Consider the following 16403-nt stretch of genomic DNA (forward strand, 5'->3'; position numbering starts at 1 on the left):
CCAGCACCCCCATCATCCTGCCCAAACCCCACCTGCCCCACAATCCCCAGCCAGGTGACCCCCTGAACCGTTTCACGTCAGACCCCACTCAACACATCTTATCAAACCTCTTCCCTTGAGTCCTCACCTTCCTAGAAAACCCCTATCCAACCTTCAAACCCCATCTCCAATAACCTCTCGTCTCAGAAGCCTTCCCTATTGGCCACTCCTAGGCAGTAGCTGTCCCCTTTCCTATGTCCCTTTCATCATAGATGGCTCCATTCCCATCTTTTTAATTATTTACTTGATGTGTGGGGCAGTTTGCCTGCATATATGTCTGTGTACCTGGAGGCCAGGAAAGGTTGTTGGGTCCCTAGGTTCTGGACTTATAAACAGCTGTGAGCGGCCATGTGGGGTGCTGGGAAACAAAACCCAGATCCTCCAGAAGAACAGGCAGAGCTCTTAACCACTGAGCCATGTTTCCAGCCCGTGGTTCCATCTTCTGTCTGCACTGCCCACCTCCCCCTTTGAGCCATTTGAAGCTGTATACAGTCCCCCACCAAGCCTTGTGAACACCAGCCTCCACGGGGACAGCCCGTAAGGCCAGCATCCATCACAATCCACATTCTGGAGATGCTGTACAAACGGTCCTAGTGCCATAGGACACTCTGGGTCCTGCTCCGATTACACCTTGTGCCCATTTCTAGGTCTCAGCCTGGCACGCAGTCAACCACAACTCAAGACATGTCAAAGACCATCTGACTTGTGTGTTGTGGGCTTGCCTTGTTCTCTGTGGACCCCACATCCCCCAACCAACTCACCAGCCATTATAACCAAAGGTGAGTTAGTGGCTTCTAGAGTCCACCCTACTTGCAATAAGATTTTCCAAACTTAGATTTGGGGTCCCTCTCTCAGTCTCCCGAGCAGGGCCAGATTGGTGAAGGAACAGCCTGCTGCTGGCTGCTGCACAGCTAGGGGCCCTACTCCCGCAGCCTTCCCTCCCATGCACCACCCCACCTCCCTCAGGAGTAACCAGCAATTCATCTCCCTGCTTGGGAAAGCCAGTTGTCCCTGGAGGGGACAAAGACAGATAAGACCAGCTGGTATTTCATGCCAGGAACATTTATTCAGTATGCATGTACAGGCCCAGAACACGGTAGGTTTAGTGTGAGGCTGAGGCAGGCAATTTCAAAGAGGACAAAGAGGACCCAAGACGGCAGTGAGTGCCCCCATGATCCCCAATGTCCCACCTGTGTGATATGTGTCTATGTATGTGTGTATATATGTTGGCATGTGTGAGTGCGGGTTTGTGCATGTCAGAGCTCACATATGGAGGTCAGAAGACAGCTACAAGTGTTAGGCCTCACCTTCCAGCTCGTTTAAGACGGGATCACTTGATGCTCACCACCGGATGTGCCAGGCTAGCTGGCCAGCAAGCTTCTGAAATCTCCCATCCCACCTCTCGCTTTGTTGCAAGATCACAGGGATTACAAACGTGTACTACCATGCCTGGCTTTTATACAGGTTCTGGGGATCCAAACCCAGTTCCTCGGGCTTGCGAGGCAAACACTTCAGCCACTGAGCCATCTCCCCGGCCCTAAAATGTCCTGTACTAAATAGTTCCAGGCACCTATCACCAGGCACTCCCCAGTACTCCACTCAGTCCCCTTGGGGTCAGTTCACCCACTTCACTCATAAGAAATGAGGTTCCCAGGGGAAAGAGGTGAGCGGGGCTCACAGCCAGGCCTGGCTGATGCGGATTTCCTCTCCAGAGCTGCACCACTCTGACAGGATGAAGCTTAACCAGAACCTTCTCTGGTTTTCCTGCCTAATGCCCATGGAGATTCACCAGGTTCTCACCTGCACGTGCTCAGCCCCTCCCCAAAACACCACCCCCCTGAGACCATCAGGGGCTAGCTCTCCTCTGTGGCTTCTAGTGACACTGGGATCCTGTTCCAGCCACATGACTCCCCTTCTGAGGGGGCCTTCAGCAGCTCCCCACTGCTATGGTTACACTATAAACCTCCGGCTCCTGTTGGCCTGTCCAGTCCTGTTCCCATCTTCCCACCAGACAGACAGTCCAGCACACAGCAAGACGGCCTGGACCAATGAGAAGGAGCTGAACAGGCAGATATGGGACTTGCAGCCTTGCCTCGGTCTTGCTGTATGTATGCTCTCGCCCAAGAAACCTGATCTCTCTGAGCTTCGGATTCTTCAGCTGGAAGTTACGGATAATACCTACCACGTCTCCAGAGAGAGGATTAGAGATATGGACTGTCTCGCACACAATCAAAAGGGGGCACTGTACCCCACTGTTCAATCACACAAATACGTTCTCCTCTGAATGCTTCTGTTCCTTCCCTGTCAAACGCCCTTCCCTTCATCTGACTGCCAAGTACGCAGTAAATGTGGCCTCTTCCGAGCAGCCGTCCCAGACTCGCTACACAGGAATTTGGGTGTGCTGACCCCTCTCTGTGGCCTGGTTCTTAGATCATCTTACATTAGCCGTCAGTCCACTGTACCCACAGCTCCCATGATACCGAAGTCCCAGTCCTCAGTGCCCTCTGGCACGGAAGGCCTGGACTCCAAGCAGTCAAGACAAGGAAACCCTCCAGTAAACACAGGCCATATTGTCCTGGGGGTTCCTCCACCCCAGCCACCAGGGGTTACCCTCTGCTCACCTTGACGCTGTAGGCAGGATCCACAGGCTCTCCGTCCCTGAGCTCACTGAGCTACAACTGCCGACACCTGCTACGCTGTGCTCCCCAGACTCCACATGGTTGGGCATCCAAGACCTCTACGTTAAGAATGTGTTAAAGACAACAAACAACCACTGCTTCCTTGGAGAGAAGGCTGTGACTTCCAAAGCGAGTCCTCCCTAGGGCTCTCAGCACCCTTCCCTCACACTGGACCCAGAGCCTTGGTGGGACCAGTTAGCCAGCCCCCCTGCTGTGGCCTTCCATGCCTTCCTGGCTCCAGCGGTGCAGAGAGGGAGGTGGCTTTTGAAAACCCTAGGCTCTTCCCTGTAGCCCAGTGTAACCGGGTCTCCCTATGAAGCCAGGTACCTGCCAGGATGCCAGGCTCCCTTGGGGAATCCTACTTCCTACGAACCCATGAGCCCAGCCTTCCACCTGAGCTGGATACCTGCTACTTCCCCATGTGGTTACATCCTCCTAGAAAGCCAGGACCACAGCTGACTCAGACCGCCTCCTCCACAATGCCCTGTTTCTTGCTGCTTCCAAGCCACTAAGCATCAGGATGAGGTCCCCAGACAAGGCGTGTCTTCCTTGGGACGGCATTCAGAGTCCTGGCCCCGGCTCCCTTCCCAGCCAGCAGCTCTGCTCCTTATAGCTTCTTCCTCCGTGTGCTAGTTCACACTTCCGCCCTTGTGCAGGCTGTTCTCTCGGCTAACAAGGCCCTTCCAGGGGCTTTCACAATGTGCCAGCAGGATGGCTGCGGTGGCTGGGGCCTTGTGGACAGGGAAATGGCCCTTACCTCTAGGTCTCTTCTAGGACAACTGGCTGACTTGTTGGGACCATCCTGTCTGCGCCTGTTGTCTTCCTGAAGGGCACAACTCCTCCCAGTGATGCCAGATGCCCTTCCAACTGCACTAAGGATAAAGTCTCGTGAGCCCCAGACTTTCACACATATCCAGCCAGTGCTAATTTCTCTTTCTAACAAACGAGGAAGCAGGAACACGGAAGGCTAGAATTTAATACCGCCGCTTTGTTTTCGCCGTGCTTGTTGCTTTTGTTATCTTCTCTTTCAGATAAGTGATAACTCTTTCCATTTACGATATGAAATCTCTTTTTAATATATTAAATTTAAAAGGCAATTCAATTTAAGGAGAAATTTCACAGGCTAGTGAATTCCTATTCACCCCTCAAAACCCACCTCGGAGTCACCTCTTCTGCCTTCCCACTCCCTCATAGTTTGATCCTCCACTCTCCCTCCCCACCTTCTGTGACATCCAGAACACTAAATTATGATAACACGGCAACTGTTTATTGGCCAGCACTGTGGTTTAGTGTGTGTCCCAAGGGTTCGTGTATAGAAATTTATTCCCCATTGTGAGGTATAAAGAGGGTGGAAATTCAGAGCCAGGCATGGTGACACAGGCTTGTAATCCCAGTGGAAGGAAGATAGAGGCAGAAGGACTGTAAATTCAAGGTCATCCCCAGCTACACTGTGAGTCTGAGGCTAACCTGGACTACGTGAGATCCTGCTTCAAGAACAAAACAGGAAGGTGGGGATGGAACTCAACTGGGAGAGGACTTTCCTAGCATGACAAAGCCCTGGCTTCCATCCCCAGTACTGCCATAAAACTAGACATGGTAATCCCAAGGCCCAGGAGACAGAGGCAGGAGGATTGCAGTTCAAGGTCCTGCTCAACTATATAGTAAGGTTGAGGCCAATCTGGGATACATGAGACCCTGTCTTAAAAAAAAAAAGAGTACAAACTTAACTTGAATTAAGAAGAAGGTTTGGGAAGGTCACTGGGGTTAGCCGTGGTAGCTTCCTAAGCAATGAGAGATGTCAGGTACCGTGGTGCACACTTCTAATCTCAGCTCCCTGGAGACAGAAGCAGGCAGATCTCTGTGAATTTGAGGCCAGTCTGGTCTACATAACAAGTTCAGGCCTGCCAGAGAGACCTTGTCTTTTTTTTTTTTTTTTTTTTTTTTTGATTTTCGAGACAGGGTTTCTCCTTAGCTTTTTGGTTCCTGTCCTGGAACTAGCTCTTCTAGACCAGGCTGGCCTTGAACTCACAGAGATCCGCCTGCCTCTGCCTCCCGAGTGCTGGGATTAAAGGCATGCGCCACCACCACTCGGCGAGACCCTGTCTTTTTAAAAGAAGAATTAAGAGAGATGAGACACAGGCACACATGGTCCCTCCCTTGCCATGTGATAGCACGTGATAGATTCTATATACCACCTAGGAACTTTGCCAGCAAGGTCACCATCACTAGACACAGGCTCTTGACCTTGGAACAGAATCGTGAGCCAAAATAAACCTCTTTTCTTTAGAACACGCCTAGTCGTGGACCTGTGACATTAGGAGCAGGAGAGAAGCTTAACGTAGCCAGGTGCCACACCAAGCTCTTACAGCACTGCAGGGCACAGCTCTTCTGTCCTCACTGCACAGGTGACAAAGTAGCAGTGAAGTCACTTGTCCACTTCAGGACAGGGCGACTTCAGCCTGTGGCCTTGACTGTCACTGTGCACCAGCAGCCACCCTGCGACACAGAGTACACAGGGTGTATCCCACTCTTCTCTGATCTCACTCAGAGCCAGACCCAGGTTCTGCAGGAAGTCCACAGATAAGGACACAGTGATGAGGGCTGGGCAGTGATGGGGGCCGGGCGGTGGTGGCGCACGCCTTGAACCCCAGCACTCAGGAAGCAGAGGCAGGCAGATCTCTGTGAGTTCGAGGCCAGCCTGGTCTACAGAGCAAGTTCCAGGACAGCCAGGGCTGTTACACAGAGAAACTCTGTCTTGAATAAACACAAAAAAAGACCCAGTGATGTGTATGAGAGATTGGCAGGCTGTACTAAAAGGCCTGAAAATTCTGGGATGCACTGACAGGAGCCCCAGGAAATGCCATGGCCTCCATCTTTCCTGCTCTATAGAGAGGACCTGCCTCCTTAGCATAGGAGCTGCAAGGAAGCAGGTGAGGCCCCATTTCTCGCCACTAGAAAAGAATGGCTAACACAGAAGACCTAAACTTGAGCACAGAGGGAGCAAGCGTCCTCACTCCCAGGACTGAGTGGAGCAGGTCGGTGTTCTCTCCAGCACCCACAGGTGCTGTAACTCATACATGAGGCTTAGCAGCATGGGAGAGATTTGGTCACCAAGGGCGAAAGGTATCCCAGGGTGGGGGACAGTCCAAGCAGAGGTTGGGAGTAGAAAATAGGGGCTCTAAGGACAACGAGGGGGGGTCAGTGAGTGGGCAGGCGAGAGATGGAGGGGGGGCTGGAAAGAGTGGACAGGTGTGCCCAACAGAGGGTTCAAACACTGGGAAGGGGTGCTTAGGTAGAACTGGAGGCTCAGGCTCTAGACTGGGAAGGTGACACACAGAGATCTGAGGTGTCTGAGGATTCTAAGAAGGCCAGTGACTTGCTCAAGTGACACACTAGCAGAGGTAGGTAGGGATCTGAAGCCACCCTTGCCCCCCCCCACAGAAGTCCACAGTGTCCCCGGGGGCTATGTCTCAGAAAGAGTGCAGATGATGGGGAGGGTGGGCTGGGAACATCTGGCCCGGGAGGAAAAGTGCCCTGAGGGAAGACAGTTGTGCAGCAGAGGAGGGAAGTAGTTGCGTTGCATGGGGCGCGGGGGCTTGGGGGGCGGGGGGCTCTTCCAGCCATCCCCGTGTACCAAGTGTCCCCTAGCCCCAGAGGATTAGTGGGTGGGAGTGTGACCCATCTTCAGCAGCTGGGCCCTGCAGTGGGCACCACTTCTGTGACTTGCCTCCCAGCTCTGGCCTCAGCCAGCCTCACTGCCAGCCTTCTGAGGGCTCCTTCCTGCCTGCCTTCTCTTTCTTCCTCTCCCCACACTTAACAGATTGCGGCAGCAAGATGGCACAAATTTATGGCTCAACTCACCAAAAATAACAAGAGATCTATCAAAGGCAGTTTGCGTGAAATTAACAGGCGCCTGTACCCTCTTGTCAAACGCACTCGGCTCTGAGGCTGGCCAAGGCACCCCACGGCCCCTAACCTCCTCATCGTCTGGTCCCACCCTCGGTCCATCCTGCTTTGTCTTCTGCTGACTCCTCTCAAGGATGTCCTAAAGAGAGGGAACCCAGCTTCCTTCCCTGTCCCAGTTCCTGGCAGAGGGTCTCTTCCTGTTCACCATCCATAAACCTTGCTCTCTGTCTGGCAGCTCCTTGCGCCAGCTTATTCTGCATTCTAGGGTGTGGCATAGAGGATGGTGTGGAGGAGGCCCAAGGTCTCGGTGAGAAGAGCAGCGTGCTCTGGGCCCTGACAACGCCTCTGACCGGCAGACACACCCTGGCACGTGAAATGAACTGAGTCGTGTACCCGCCGTCTCTCACGTCAGAAAGGTTGGGCAGGAGGGAGGAGGTGGCAGAGCGAAAGAGCCTCCTGCCTGCTTTGGGGAGAGGAAGGGGCTGAGCCAGCCAGCTCTGGGTACCAGTATGCAGGGCAAGTTCGGCCCACTTATGTCAGCTGATGCTTTATTCCCCATGCCAGCTCCCCACAGAGCAACCACCACCTGAACAGGTGCCAAATGGGGCAAGGGGCAGAGCAGAGGCAAGGTCCGGAAAACAGCCAGAACCTCCAGCTCAGGGGTCTCTTCACCAAGAGCCTCAAGAATAACCGGCCATCCAACCTCCATCCCGCTCAAACTCAAGGGTCCTCGTGGGGGCTCTGTTGATGGTACACTTCCAGTCATCAGCCCTCTCTGACTCCTGAAGATGCCCTCGCTACCAACCAGATCCTGCTTCCGGCTTCAACAAGCCCAGCTGGCTGCTCCTGGCTCTGTGCTCCACATGGCAGCCTGCCCAGCCAGTGCCCATCCAGGAGGGCAAAGCCTTGCTCCGTCCACTCCAAACCACTGGGCCGAGGGGCCACAGCGAAAGCCACACAAAAGAACTTGCCCTCAGCTGAGCAGAATGGGGGAGGCCCTACAGAATGACAGCGGTGGTGGCCATGCAGGAAGAGTCATAAACCTCCTGATATACGCCTGGCGCTCTCCGCTGATGTTCGACAAAAGAAGCAAAATTCAATTTCTTCCTGCAGGCACTAAATCCCAGGCCAGCCTCCAGGGCCCGTAACCTGCCCACGGCCTGGCTGTCACATGGATGGCTTCATCGACCACTGTTGAAGGCCAAGCTGGCCAGGCCACTAGGTGCTCACTGTGCCCATGTGGGTATGATGGCCAGATATTTCGTGGGGGAGGCCAAGAAAGTCCCCCTGCAAAGCACTAGGAGAAGCCATTGTTTTAACTCCCTTTCTAACTAATTCAAAGAAATCTCCCAGTTTTACAAAAAAACCAATGCCTTTGTTAACGATGCTAACGGTCAAAGAGTGTCCAGCACCTGGGCTCTACTCTCCAAAGCAGGGATACAAGAAGGTTCTGCCCTCTGCTGATCCCTCCAGTGACCTCACATGAGCCCCCTTCCTCCCATGTAAATATTCAGTGAGATCTACATGCATCCTCCATCCTCTCCAGGGTAGACCAACATTTGGGGAAACGGAGGTCCAGAGAGGCAAAGGGCCTCCCAACACAAGAACCAGTTCCAGATCTACCTCTCTCCCATCCACCTAGCTCTGGGGCCTGTTCCCCACTGACCCCTAAGTCAGCCCTTGGCTCGGCACTGGTCACCAGGCATAGAAGGTCCAGCTGGCGAGGGGAGCTGGGACTAGAAGCTGTAGTAAGCAGGGCAGTGGGAGGTGGCCATGGCTGTGAAGCTGGGGTGGGTGTGGGAGCAGGCAGGCGAGAGGACTCCAAGAGCTTTTGCCCAGTCAGCAAGAAGCGCCAGCAGCTGGCGGCCTTGGTCCCAGAAGACATGGGCCCAGTGGGGGAGATGGGACACTGGGAGTTGAGCCAGTCCAGCCCTCCGAGGCATCTCAGAGCTCGGGCCTCTTCACCCAGGCATACTCTCCCTCACCTCCTTCCGCCCTGACCCTGGGGTGCTGCCAAAAATCATTGACCTGTGTGGGCAGGAACACGTTTCTGCTCCCTGCCTACTCCAGCCTCCAGGCAGATTTGTCAACTCACAGTGCCAGGGTCTGCCACAGCCACTCCAGTTTGGGGCTCCATCTGCCCGGGATGCCCTCGGCACTGCTATGCCTATCACCTGTTCTACGGTCTGTGCTCCAGCACCCTCCTCTTCAGGAAGCTCCCCTGGCCAACTATCTATCTACACCACCTGCACCGGCTCATCTGCATCCCGCTCAGGTAAAATCTGATTTCGATGACCTTTACATCTGGACAAGGCTGAGCACAGAGGTGACGTCCTCTGCAAACGGTCGGGACTGGCCAGGATGGACACCCGCAGACATTGTCGGTCCCCTCGATGCCCCACCCCACTCAGACCCAGCCCAGACTCACCATATCTCATCTCGGTGGTGAACAGGTCATTGCTGCTCCCCGAGTGCAAGTCAGCCTCAGCAGGTGGGGCCGGGCCCCCAGGCACCAGGGCATTGGATAAGGTGTGGGCAGCTGGAGGCCCTGGAGGTGTGGTGGTGGTGGGGCTGGCCCCAGCCTCCCCAGGGCAGCTGCACCCTGGCTGAGCAAAGCCACAAGCCCTGCCTGCAGCACGGCCACACTCCTCACTCCAGCGGCAGAGCACGCCACAGGTGAACTGGCTGGAATTGTTGTTGTTGATAAGCAAAACTTCCACAAAGCGGAAGGCTAGGGCAGCGGGCGCCAGCAGCCGTGGGGCCTCGGAGGGCTCAGCCGACAGGCACAGCTGCACGAAGTTCTTGTCGAAGTGCAGGAAGGTAAAGGGGCCTGAGCCACCACAAAGCTCCAACCCTGACGCTGCCTCCTCCTCCTCCTCTGGCCGCCCCACCTCTGATTCCGCCTGGGCTGCTGCTTCCTCGGGACCAGGCCGCAGGCAGGTAAAGTTGACCAGGTAGTGGTCCAGGGGCAGCAGGCGGGGGGCAAAGTGGGTGCACACCTGCTCCTGTCGATTGAAGCGTAGGTAGAGGGAGTACTTGGTGGGGTCAGGGTTCTCCAAGGTCCAGGAGCAGCCCGAGGCGATGGTAGGAAAGAGGTCCTGCAGCGAGAAGGCCCCGTAGAGTACGCCCGAGGCCAGGGCGGAGCAGGCACTGGGGGCGGGGTCGAAGGCCGTGGCCAGGCGCAGGGACAGAATCACAGACAGTAAGAGGGGACAGGCTGGGGTCATCCTATGTCCCTTGCCCTGTGGAGAAAAACAGAGGTCAGCAGAGCCCCTGGTCAGTCAGCAAGTGCTCTGAGGCTCCAGAGTGTAATCGCAAGGAGTGGGGGGGGGGAGTTGGTTGTCTATCTGTATGACCTTAGACCAGGCAGATGACCTCTCTGTGCCTTGGTTTTTCTGCCTGTAAAATGGCTGTGCTTATCACATGGATCCTACAAAATTGCCTATCTCATCTACCCTACAAGGGCAATATGAAATAACTTAGGGAATAGTTCCAGGAGGAGCTGGAATCCCGTGCCTCAGTTCTTAAGAGCCCTAGTTATCACTGCCCCCATGCAGCCCACCAGCCAGGGGCGGCTGGGCCTGACATCCTGACATCCACATTCAGCCAGCCCTGCCACCCCTTTATCCTCCAGAGCCTCTGCTCTCAGTCGGTGTGTCGTGATCAGCTGTGAGGAGTGCCGTGTGTAACCCAGCAGTCAACGTGGTGATGTTTGACAACCATTTGCTTTTTTATAAATCAGTGCGATTCAAGGTTATTCCCGGAACAATGTTCTCACTCACTCCCTTCACTGAGCAAGAGAGGAAGGGGTGGAGTGACTGCCAGGTGCCAGGAACTGTGCCTAACCCAGCCATACCTGGGAAAGAGAGGGTACTGCCAGTGTGGATGTCATGGGTACCGCTGCTGTGGGAACGAGGAGAGGAGGGAGACACTGGGCATCAGTCCAGCTCAGCCAGCCACTTGCCGACCGGATGAGTCTCATGAACCTCAGTTTCCTAATCTACAAAATGGGCACAGTAATTCCCATCACCGCCCCCTCTTTCCACCTCCCTCAGCGTGCTCTCCTTGAGGCTCATCTCTAGGCCGTAAGAGGAAAGGCCAGTCTGTTGGCTTCTTTCTCTCAAAGCGCTATGCTCAGCTGATCTCCCAGCAAGTGTGAATGCAGTCCAGACAGGCAGAGGACACACAGGACCCAAGGTGCACCCTGCAGGACACTAAGGCTAGAAGGCAGGAACCACCTTCCCACCCATCAGACCAGGACAGAACCACCAGCCACTCCCACCCAGCTTCTACCCCAATTCCCAAAAAGCAGACGGGTACAAATCTAGATCAGCCTCACTTCCGTCCAATTCTAACGCAATTGCACAGCCTCCCCCCTCCTCCTCCCTGCCACCACACAGCCCACAGGCCAGCATGGACCCATCTAGTCTGGAGCTTCCATGTTAGAGAAAACATAAGGCCACCTGTTCAAGATCACACAAAGGTGGACTAGTTAGGACTGGAATTCAGGACCTCGGCTCCCCACCCTCAAGCCCACCCAGAGCTTCTTGTGCCTTCCCTTAGCTTATTGCTTGGGATTCAGGACAAGTGGACAAGTGATTCCTTCTGGGAATTCAAATCACAACCATAGGACAGTTCACAGGTGTGGCTAGGTTTTCTAAGACACAGCTGCTCCCTGGGGATACCTTTCCCCAGGACTGTTCTAAATAGTTTCAGGAGCAGGGAACAGAAATTAGAACCCCAGTACTCCAATCCTGCAGCAGGATGCATGGAGCTCCGAACGCGACTTTCCCCGCACGGGGCGCCACTGAGCCAAGCCCAAGCCCCAGTCAGAGACAGGCACCCATCCTTCCCCAACCATTCTGGAAAGGCTCACTCACTGAAGAGGAGTGGCCTTACCCTCCTCCAAAGACTATCCTACCTTCCTCTGAGGAGCCGAAAAGGCGCACAGGAGCCCTGGCCTTCCCCGCTGCAATCATGCCTGTCCCAAACTGTGCAGCCCACCCAGGCTGCTGCGGTAACCGGCGAAGCCAGAGGCTGATGATGAGTGACATCCAATCCCCCCCGCTGCCCCCAATTATTTTTAAGCAGGCTGCAAAATTCAGGCCATGGCTGTAGCTCAGCAGAGGAGAGGTAGGGGCTCATTATAACTGGCCTCCCCTCCCCCACCTAGAGCAAGGCAGGGAACCTCTTCCCCATATATATACCTCAACAGACCTGGGCTTCAACAGACTTGGGCCCCAGAGACACATACATACACAACAGCACACATGCACAGATGTGTGTGCAGATAAGCATTCAGTGTTCTCCATATGAAGACACACGTGCATGCAGGTATGTGGCAAGCTCAGCATGTCACCTCGTATGTACACAAAGGTGCACATACCACACACACAGTGAAGTCAGACCACTGCATACATACAAAAATGTGTCTATTCCCACGTGTGGACACACACAGGTGCTTGGCCCTGACATGGTAGATGACAGCTAGGTATTGGGCAGGACCACCCATAGCCCCTTCCTTATGTTTTTAAAGCAGGGGAATCACAGAGCCCTGGTCCCAACTCCTGGACCTCTGCTGCTCCAGTTCATCAAGAAACACTAAGTCTAACCTGGTCCCTGCCAAAGTCTGGCTCCTCCGGAAGGGAGCCACCTGTACACACTGGCCAATCCCCATGTCCACTCAGTGTCTTCAGACCCATCCCAGGATTCTCCCCTGCCCTCAGGGCATGGCCTTCACTGCTCCACAGCCTCACTGTAAGACAGAGGATGAGGGCAAGCGTCTTACATGTCTACCTTTCACATTAAGGGACAGACTCAACTGAAGCTGGGTCACAGCCATGACCTTATTCAAGATCTTGAGGTGTTCAGCTGTGACGGGTCCTCCTATGAGCACTGACCCAGGCAGAAGTCTGGAAAGGATCCCAACCTCCCAAGCAGCCAGTGATTATTAGCCATGCATAACTACCTGGGCCTCAGTTTCCCTCTCTGGGGAATAGAGTGCCATCACTACCCCGGAATGGCACATGGCTTCTTCTCCTTTAGCCTCTCCAACACACTGCCTGACCTGGCCTAATGAGTTCTGTCCCTGGTCTCTTGGGACCATGCTGATAATCCTCTCACCTAAAGTCCAAGGCCTTGAGCCAGGGGAGACCAACAGTGACACTGTCACCTCAAAGCCAGGAAGACCACAGACCCTTTTGAGGTACCAGCTAGGAAGTAGAGGCCAAGGTCCCCTCTAAGGCAGAACTTCCTGGGTCAGAAAAGGCTGGTGGAAAGGGTCAAAAGGCTTCAGGACCTTTCTGGGCTGAGATGGGAGAGGAGCAGCCTGGAGTAGCTCCAGTCTAGGGGATCATTTCTCAGTTAAGCAAGAAGTTCCTCTCTGCCTAGGTTCAGGAGAGAATGGGGATCCTCAAAGACCCCACAGGTCTGCCCAGCCTCGGGCTTCCATCTGCACCAAAAAAAAGAACCCAAGGGTTGAGCTGCCCGAGTAGAGGGTGAAGATCAGCAGTGGGTGGGGCACCTCTGGGTCGGCTGTTAGGGGTCCCCGGGATCAGATCGACTCTTGTCTACCAGGGACCAGCTGTGAATTCGAACACTGGATGCGGAGGCTCGAGCGCTCTGGCCAGGGGATGGGGAGGGGCGAAGTGCGGGGGAGGAGGCACGGCGACGAGCACATCCGTCGCGTTTATCCACCTGGCAGCTCCAATTCGCGCGCCCGTCACTCATCCTCAGCCTCACCGATGCCTGCCACGGGGCCTCCGGGTCTTACGCCTGTGTTCCCAGCTGGGGGCAGGGTGCTCGGGGACCCCTCTCCGCTGGCACCCAGGGAGGCGCTCACCCTCCATCCAGCCTCTCGAGCTAGGGGGCGGGACCGAAGGAGCGAGCGACCTGGGGTAAGGCCAATCCCAGAACGAAGGCAGAGAGGGACGCTCAGGAGGCCAGCCGCACACACCGAGGGAAAGGCTAGCCGAGCAGACGGGGACGAGGGACGAGGGACGAGGGACGGGCCCCGGGGGAGGGGGCGCGCGGGTGGCAGGGGAGGGGGCGGTGACTCAGCCACCCTCCGCCCGCCTCCCCGGAACTTTGCAGCAGCTGGAGCGGTTGCTACAGGAACCGAAAGCTTTTGTTCCCCTGTAGTCAGGGCTGCCCCGGAGGGAGGATAGCTCGGAGGTTGCCACTCCCCGATGGAACCCAGGTCCGGCCACACCGCCAGAAGATGAATAACCAATCACAACGACACGGGTTCGCGTCTCTTTCCTCCTACTGAAGCACTAGCGTCAGCCCTAGGCTTCTCCAAACTCCATGGCTCTCAGGCCAGGTTGCCCCTAACTCTGACCTGCAGCGCTAACTACCCTAGAAAGTTCCTGACGATGTCTGATCTCCAAGGGTTCTGTATCTCAGAGTGGTTGGTTTTCCATATGGGCCACCTCTAACGAGCTGCCTGCCTTTGAGCGCCTTGTCTCTTCGGTATACTGAGTCTACTTCCCCAGCCTCTATACTTGAATCTAGACCTCAGAGCCCTTGGCTTGGTCTTCATTGCTGTCCCTATGACCAGGGAGGATCCCGAGGTTGCGGAGCCAAGGGGGAAGAGGGGGGAATGTAGCAGTCGCAAGCTTCCTAGACCTTTAGGGGGTTAAAGGGACGGAGGTATTTTCTGTCTTTATGATTCTGAAGGTGAAAGGGGTACAACCATTACGTTTCCTCCTTGGGATTAGTAGTAGCAAGGGACCTGACCTTGGCTTTGAAGGTAAACCGCACAAGACATCATTATCGAGTATTGATAAGCACTTCATGGTACAATCTGATTTCATTCCCCAGCAACTATAGGGGGCAGTGGTCACTGACCCATTTTATAGAGGATCAACTGAGGCTCAGAAAGGTTAGGGAGCTTGGCCAGGTAACACAGGTTTTGAACCCAGATCATCTGATCAAAAACTGAGTGTCAGCTACTTACCTTCAATAGCTGAGGGCTGGGGGGGGGGGAAGCAAAGACTAACTAGACCCTCCCTTTGTGCAACAGAAATGCCCGCCACGGACACACACCCTAAACGAGACTCATCCCTTCCTGAAGAAAGATGGGGGAGAGGACAGAATGGGGGAGTGAGGAGGCAGAAGGGAGGAGAGGAAGATTGCCTCTGTCAGTCTTGGTCCCTCATCTCCCCAACATCACCAGGGCATACCCAGTGCGGTGTCCACGCTGACCCCCACTCTCCAAGCGCCTGCTCTGTCCTGAGTCAGGTCGATTTGCTCACAGCCTCCTCACGTCCAAGCCGGATAGACTCTACCTTTGCCCCTATCTTGTGAGGAATATGATGGGGTAGACAGACAGAAGCTCCCTAAGGACACCTACTCAAGCCCAAGAAGCAACCAGAGCATTCCGAAATCCGGGGCTAGTCCAGCTGTGCCTGGTGCTCAAAGGGCTCTTGACCTGCCGCTGGGATGAGCCCTCCATCCAACACCATCCTTCTCCATCCCCAAAGCACGTAACCGTACAACCAGTGTTTGGGCACCTGGCCTCGCCCACCAACCTCATCTCCCCAGGGACTTCCCAGCGTCAGTCCCGCAGACACCTAACGCTTGGGTTGCGGAAACCCGGGGTTGTCCGCGAGATAAGGGGCGGTGGGTCCCGGGCTGCGGGCAGGGGGCGCCAGAGGACGCCCAGGGGCCGGGCAGGCAGCTGGCAAGGCGGGCAGGCAGGCGGCATCTCTCGGCCCGGGCGCCCCTCCCCCCCGCGGGCAACAGACTGGTCGCCGGTTCTGCACTAGCCGTGGCGCGGAGGATTTCCCGCGGCTGTGCCCTCGGACCAAGCCGACTGCAGGAGTGGTCGCCAACTTCACAGCCTACAGCCCCCCAAATCATGACAGCCCCCAGGGTTGCAGAAGAGTGCGTCTGGTGCCTGGTTCTAAGACCAGTGGTGGGAGGATAGGGATGGGGAGGCGGGGGTTCCGGCCAAAGACAAACGCGGGAGTCTGCCGAGGGTCCGATGGAGACCTCGGCCTGAGGAAAGGATCTTGGAGGAGCAAGGGGGACACGGCCCCAATTCCAGGCTGAGGGGGAAGGGACGTGCAGCAGAGATTGGAAAGGGAAGGCGGGACTCTGGGCAGATATGGGGGAAGGGGTACTCGGGGCAGAAATAGAGGGGAAGCATGGTGGCCGTGCAGGCGCGGGGGAGGGCAGTAACAGACATGGTTGGGGACCGGAACGACTAGGGGCAGAGTGAAAGAGAGGTCCAGAGTCCGGCTGCCAGACGAGGGGAGATGGGGGAGGGGGACAGCCGAGCTGCAGGTTGGAGAGGGTCTCGAATCAAGACCGGGGGCGCACTGCCGGGATCTTGGCCGAGACAAGGCAAGACTCGCGACAGCGGTGTGTCAGAATGGGTCAGGATTCTAAAGGTGGGGGACTTTGACACAGACGGCAAGGGGTCGGTCCAGGCTGGGGGAGGGGGCAGCAAAGGGGCTCGCGGGAGACTAAGGGGGCTTCCTCCCAGGGCTGGGAGTCCCTTCTAAGACAGGGGTTGAGTGAGCTCTGGACAGACTCAGGTCGGGCCGGAGAATTGAGCAGAAATGGGCAAGCGGAGCACCCCGAGTGCGGGCTGGTGCGGAAACTCGGGACCGCGCGCGAGGGCTCGGTGCGGGGCCGGCTGGGGTCTGGGGCCGAGCACTCACCTGGGCGCCGTCAGCAGCAGGAGCGTGGGCCGGCACTGGTGGAGGCGGCCGCGGGGCGCAAGTTTGCCATCCCTAAGGCGGGGGCCGGGCCGGGCGCAGGGCAGCTCGCCGC

At 56.0% G+C, this 16403-nt stretch overlaps 1 protein-coding gene across 9 annotated transcripts in view; it reads right to left on the reverse strand.

The window, feature by feature from the left end:
- Adgrb2 (adhesion G protein-coupled receptor B2) overlaps nucleotides 1-16397 on the reverse strand; it is a 37174-nt gene extending 20777 nt beyond the window's left edge. For 8 of the 9 annotated variants that reach the window (XM_026782344.1, XM_026782343.1, XM_005353167.2 and 5 more), the window contains exons 1-2: nucleotides 16292-16397; nucleotides 9052-9865 (exon numbers count right to left, since the gene is read on the reverse strand). In XM_026782344.1, the coding sequence (XP_026638145.1) occupies nucleotides 9052-9850 (799 nt within the window). In that variant the 5' untranslated portion in view covers nucleotides 9851-9865; nucleotides 16292-16397. The remainder of the gene's footprint in view (nucleotides 1-9051; nucleotides 9866-16291) is intronic. The other variant, XM_005353172.3, reaches the window with a different exon arrangement.
- Between the last annotated feature and the right edge of the window lie 6 nt (nucleotides 16398-16403).

The sequence above is a fragment of the Microtus ochrogaster genome, chromosome 10 (assembly GCF_000317375.1).
Source record: "Microtus ochrogaster isolate Prairie Vole_2 chromosome 10, MicOch1.0, whole genome shotgun sequence".
Lineage (NCBI taxonomy): Eukaryota > Metazoa > Chordata > Mammalia > Rodentia > Cricetidae > Microtus > Microtus ochrogaster.